At 44.2% G+C, this 5,490-nt stretch overlaps 1 protein-coding gene across 6 annotated transcripts; it reads right to left on the bottom strand.

Moving 5' to 3' along the window:
- Positions 1 to 1,264: 1,264 nt before the first annotated feature.
- On the bottom strand, positions 1,265 to 4,787 carry LOC128822016 (uncharacterized). 6 transcript variants are annotated; one of them, XM_054003488.1, is made up of 4 exons: positions 4,561 to 4,787; positions 4,124 to 4,218; positions 3,725 to 3,774; positions 3,377 to 3,628 (listed from the first exon to the last, which is right to left on the bottom strand). In XM_054003488.1, the coding sequence occupies exons 1-4, from the start codon at positions 4,770 to 4,772 to the stop codon at positions 3,596 to 3,598; spliced, it is 390 nt and encodes a 129-aa protein (XP_053859463.1). In that variant the 5' UTR covers positions 4,773 to 4,787; the 3' UTR covers positions 3,377 to 3,595. The 6 variants fall into 6 exon arrangements, with proteins under 6 accessions (XP_053859467.1, XP_053859466.1, XP_053859463.1 ...); XM_054003492.1 differs by lacking the exons at positions 3,377 to 3,628; positions 3,725 to 3,774 and adding an exon at positions 1,265 to 1,686; XM_054003491.1 differs by lacking the exons at positions 3,377 to 3,628; positions 3,725 to 3,774 and adding an exon at positions 2,009 to 2,370.
- Between the last annotated feature and the right edge of the window lie 703 nt (positions 4,788 to 5,490).

Here is a 5,490-nt window from a genome sequence, read left to right on the forward strand (position 1 = left end):
AATTGATAGTTTGGCTCAATTTTGCCCCATTTGCCTATAAAATGGTGTCAGGAGCTAAATTACTTATGTAGTCCTGATAGATGACATCTATCTGCTGGTACACTGGTTTCTGCAAGGCATAGCTAATTCTGTTCATGTCATCCTTATTCTGAAAAGATCTCTTAGTATAACCCAGGGTAGCTTTACCTGTGTGACATGTCAGGATTAGATTCTACTATTAATCAGGCTGCATCTCCAAGCTGCCTGCCTGAATCCAGTTTATATTCCGTTGCTGGCTTGATGCTGCAGAACACTATAAAGTACAGGATTTCATCCTTTGGTTGATCATTTTATGAACCTTTGTTAAAAATCAACCATTTATGTCCTGATTTAGAGTCTAGTCCATATTCTGCATATCTTCTGCATAACTCATGCAGAGGATGTACTGTAGCATTGCAAAGAATGACTAATTCTTTCTCTATTGTGATGACTCACTATTTGTTGTTCTAAGAAACAGGCTTCTCAAATGATGTCTCCTAAAGTTCTTTTTCATTCTTTTTATTTTTTTAAATCCTTTCATATTTACTATTTATCAGTCTAGGCAGATAAGCGACTTCAAAAATTTTTATATACATTTTCCTACAGTATCTTCCTTAAAGTATTGTCTGTAGAATTTTTACCTCCTACATGAACATTTAAGAAAAGATCATTCAAGTATGTAATATGATGAATAATTTAACATTTGAAAGACATATTCTCTCAATGCTACAATTAAAGCACAGTTGCTTCTTACATTTATATGCAAAGAAATTTTCTATCTAATCCTGTTGATTAATCACGTCTTCCTTTTTTTCCACTGACTAGCTGCCTAAATTTACATGCTTTTTGCAATTACCTTAAGCACAGACCTATAAACTTCTGCTCTTATAGCTGTCTATAGGTAATTAATCAGAGAAACAAACAGCTAGGTGTTGATCCTTTAGTAAAATTTGGGTAATTTATTTCTGTATTTTGTATTTTCTTTGAACAGTTTCATGACAGAGGCCTACAGCAGAGATGTTTTAGTATGCAGATTTTTCTTCCTTTCAAAACCCTGCAGTTCTTCCTCCATTTTGTAGTACACAGAGAAGTTTACTGTTCACTAAGAAAATGTAATAAATTTATTGTATCTTTTGGCAGTGTCAGCTACTTTGAACAATAGAACTCCTTTGCAAACACCAGCCAGCAGAACATTCTTGTGGCAAATGCTTCAGTTTTGTGAAATGATTGGTTTTGTTTACTTTGGGTTGGATCAGTGATTGCAAGTACATTTTTAAAATTGCCTTGTCATAACTTATTTTCTTTAAATCATTACATTTTTAATGTCTGTGTGCCTTGTGATACTCAAATTGGCTGCATCGTTAACTCCTGGTGAAAAGAACTGCAGATTTAAAATGTACTATGTCTTTCTCTTAGATGGATGTTGGTATGCAGTTAACTTTGAAAATCTACCCCCTTGGTAGCTATGACAACTTGTGACAGATTCTGGGGTATTACAAGCAAATATGAAAGGTGGTGAATAGCACAGAGGCTTAGAAGAATTTCTCTTCAAGGTTAGCTACTGTCTGTTACTCCACTGAATTCTTTTACAGCCTGGATAGTGAAGGTGCTTTACAAATATCTCAAGCTTGTTTACATCCCAGATGCCATGTGTTTATGTGCAGGAGACTGCAAAGAAATAGAAGAAGTTAAAGAATATAAGCATTATGTGCAACAAAATTTTTATTTAGGGGCCCTTGATTGTTTTTCTGGATACACCTTCATTTTTCATGTGTGAGGCTCTCTTTTTGGTAAAGGACTGAAATATGGACTGTGGGCTATGGGCTATGGGAACTTCATTGTTCATGTGGCCATGTATCTCCTTCCTGCTCAGCTGCTATTCAAGTTCAGGAATTGAGGATAGAAAAAGACTCCTTCCAGAGTGCTAATGTCCTTCATGTGTTGAAAAGGAGAAGGAAAGTTGTCTTGACCTCCAGCATGTGACCCAAGGTCTTTCTGGCATTTATGATAATGGAAAGAAACTGCAGAGCACTAATCCCCCACTAGAAAGTTCCCTCCACAATTCAGATATTTTCTTGGGATATTTCTGGCCTGGAAAAATATAGTCTTGCTGCCTGTGCTTGTTATGAAGACCAATTTCAGCTGCTTGGGAAGAGACAAGAAGAACCCTAGAGGACAGATCAACTTGGCCTTCACTTCCCTCCAGAACAAACAGCTTTATTTTTGCTATTTAGAGACTTATTTGTCAGGCAGTGCTTTAAGAGACAGGAGGAACAATTTAACCTTGAAATACAAAAACATTGTTTCACGTGTTTCTGATGGACATCTTATGGAAAATCAGAAGGCAGTACCCTGCAAAATGGAATCCAACAGAGGAAAAAAGAGGAGAGAAGAGAAAAAAAAGGAATGTGTTGCATTGTGTTATTTAGTTTTTGTATTGTGTTGTTTGGTTTGTTCCTGTTTCCCCCTTTCCTTTAGTGGTTTTGCCCTAAGTTGCTTCCCCTTTCCCCAGATGTCAATCTCATCCCTACTCCACCCGAATCCCTAGAAAGTTCCTTGTCAATCCTCAAATCCCCTCCCTGGCACCTTGTCTGTCACTCAGCTCCCCATCCCCTTTCTCTAGAAGCTTCCACAAAGGACATTGAGTGATTGGTCAGGGGCCAGGGGTCCCTCCTTTTAAGTTCCCTAATATGCCGTTGCATTTGTCAGTCACTTCATGTTCCGCTCCCCTTTATCTCCTCGTTGGATGGGTGAACCCCTCCCCTGTTTTCCACCCCCCAATAAAAGAAGCTGTTCCAGGCTCCTCGGGGGCTTTTCAGAGTTGTATCCCCTGAGGCTAGGTGCTCGTCAGAGCTTCCAATAAAGCTTAGATTTATACCCTCTGAACTGCCTGCTCCCTTTCCTTCACCATCATTGGCTACGTCTCTTCCGAGAAAGGGCTCATAACCCTTAGCCGCCCTCCTGCACTCCAGAGCGCAGGAGAGTGTCCCCTGAGGTTGCAGTGTCTGAGCTAGCAGGGAGGCACTGAGTGGTCACTCGGTGAGCACGGCAACAGCTTGGCGCTCAACGTGCAGCTGTTCTTCATTCCTGTGGAAGCACTTTCCAATGGTACCTCTTCCTTGGGGCTTCTCGGTTGATGGTAGGAACCAAGAAGGTGAAGCGTAGGGCATTGTCAGGGTGTAGGGGAATTTGGAAGAAACAATCTTTTATATTGATCACAGCCAAATTCCAGTTTTGGGGGAGCATCGTTGGGGACGGCATCTCAGGCTGGAGAGAGCCCATATCTTCAATTACATTGTTTATTTGGTGGACGTCATGGAGGAGCCACCATTTGTCTTTGTTACAAAGACAGGGGAGTTCCATGGACTCATGGTCTCCACGACGTTTCCCTTGGTGAGTTGCTCTTCTACGAGCTCCTCCAGTGCCTTCAATTTTTCTTTACTGAGCGACCACTGCTCTACCCAGACTGGTGAATCTGTTTTCCAATTCAGTTTTGGGTAGGGCACTTTTCAGTGGCTGCTGCCCAAAAAACCTGGGGGGTTTCTGGGATGTCAGTTGTGACCCCTCCACTGGGCCATCAGGTCTCTCCCCCACAAGGGTTCTGTATAATCTAAAACAAATGGATGCAAAGATGCCAATTGTCCATTTGGCCCCTCAATTTGCACGATGGCCTTGGATTGTTTGGCCAATTGCATGCCCCCTATACCTTGAATATGTCCTGCCATGCTGTGCCGTTCCCAGTGCAACAGCCACTCCCTAGAGGGAATGATCATCACATCTGCCCCGGTATCCAGAAGTCCTTTCAGGTGTTTTTGTTCCCCACCCTGGTGAACCCCACACCAGATTTTTGGTTTTTCATTTCCCAGCACCTTTGACCACCAAATTATTGGGAGAGTTCTTCTGGTCAGAGCTGCCTGATCTTGATCCCATGGTGGCTCAGCCACTGGGATGACCTGAGCTATTATTTGGTCTTTGGGTAGGAAGATGGGTGGGTGAACACAGTGCAGCCAGGGAGCAAGCCGCCCAGGGTCTGATGCTATGGGACCCGGGAGGATCCTGATCTCTTGTGGTGTGTGTCTGGTGTCCCCAAGGACAACATACTTACTGCGGATCCGGTGCCAAGTACCTCGTTCCTCATTGTTCACCGAAGCAAAGTGCCAATCACTGTCTCTCAGGTGGAGTGGTTCTGTCAGCTGCAACCTGAAGGGCAATGGAAACTGTTAGTCGTCAAGATGGGTTTGCTTATGTCACAGTAGAGGATGCTTTTTGTCACATCCAGTGTTTTGTTCTTCAACAAAGGCAGGTCCCTTTTAATTGAATTTTCTTTTCCCTCCCCCTTTCTTTTTTGTGGTGGGCCCACCCCATTTCTGTCCACATGTGGGGAGGGGCCGTGTTCCCCCTCTAGTTTTTTGAATGATCCCCCCTTAGGGACTTCTGGTCCTTAGCAGCATTATTTCTAAAGTCTAGAAATTGTTTTAAGGGGCAGCTGGACACCCAGTGTCCTGATTGTCCACAAAGGTGACAAGGTGTATTCGGTGATACCGGTTTCTTCCGTGGCCTCGGGGCATTCTGCTGCTGACTGGAAGACATCGGTCCAGATGCCTTTGCCATGGCAACCCTCTTCGGTGGTCTCGACCTGCTGTCAGAGTCTGTGGATATGACAGAGACCTTCTTGGCGCAGACCTCAAGCATGGCTTGCAGGGTTGGAGCTGGGTTGAGAGGGAGGCTCGTGATTGCTGCTTTGCACTTTTCATTCGCGTTCATCATGGCAATCTTGGTGAGCACCTCCCGCCTTGTTTCTTCCTTGTGGACCTGCAGCTCGACAGCCCTGCACAGTCTCTCCATAAACCTTAAAAATGTCTCAGAGGGATGCTGGGTTATTTTTAAGTAATTTTCAACAGCGGCATTGGGGCGCAATGTGAGAAAGACTTTCTCAGCCACCTTTGTGCTTTCCCTAAGGACCTCAGTGGGATGTCTTCCGCTTGCCTGGACCCATCCCCTTCACCAGAGACATGCTCAATAGAGATAGTTAAATTATTAGCATTGGTTGCTGTTCGTGGATCAAGCCAAAGAGTTGAGAGAATACTCCACAACTCTTTCTTCCATGCAGCTTCCCACAGAAGAAATTCTGTGGGGGATAGCAAACAAGAGAACAGCTGCTGGAGGTCTGCAGGTGTTAGATCATTGGAAGACAGAGTGGCTTTGAAGAGCCCACGAAAGTATTCGCTCTCCCTACTGAATTCTTTCTGTGCTCTGCACAGTTCTTTGGTCGTCTGATAAGAGAAAGGGGTCCATTGGGCTTGGATTCCCCCCCGCCCCCATCCCGGCTATAGGTGACTGGTGCGGCTGAAAGGATGATACTTTGTTCCTGATTCTGGCTCCCAGGCTCCCCTTCCCTGGAACCACAAGCGTGGGAACTGAAGTCAGGGCATAGGAACTGGAAGCTAGGAGGGGCTGAGAGCAGGCGAGGCA

This window comes from Vidua macroura, chromosome Z, assembly GCF_024509145.1.
Source record: "Vidua macroura isolate BioBank_ID:100142 chromosome Z, ASM2450914v1, whole genome shotgun sequence".
Lineage (NCBI taxonomy): Eukaryota > Metazoa > Chordata > Aves > Passeriformes > Viduidae > Vidua > Vidua macroura.

What these genes read in the sequence shown, in the direction of transcription:
- LOC128822016 (XM_054003487.1), bottom strand. Translation starts at nt 4,772, where the DNA reads ATGAAAAGTGCAAAGCAGCAATCACGAGCCTCCCTCTCAACCCAGCTC. An exon ending in CGAGGCCACGGAAGAAACCG is followed by an intron (nt 4,219 to 4,560) that starts GTATCACCGAAT and finishes ATTGCCCTTCAG; the next exon opens with GTTGCAGCTGACAGAACCAC. An exon ending in CATGGCAGGACATATTCAAG is followed by an intron (nt 3,629 to 3,724) that starts GTATAGGGGGCA and finishes CATTTGTTTTAG; the next exon opens with ATTATACAGAACCCTTGTGG.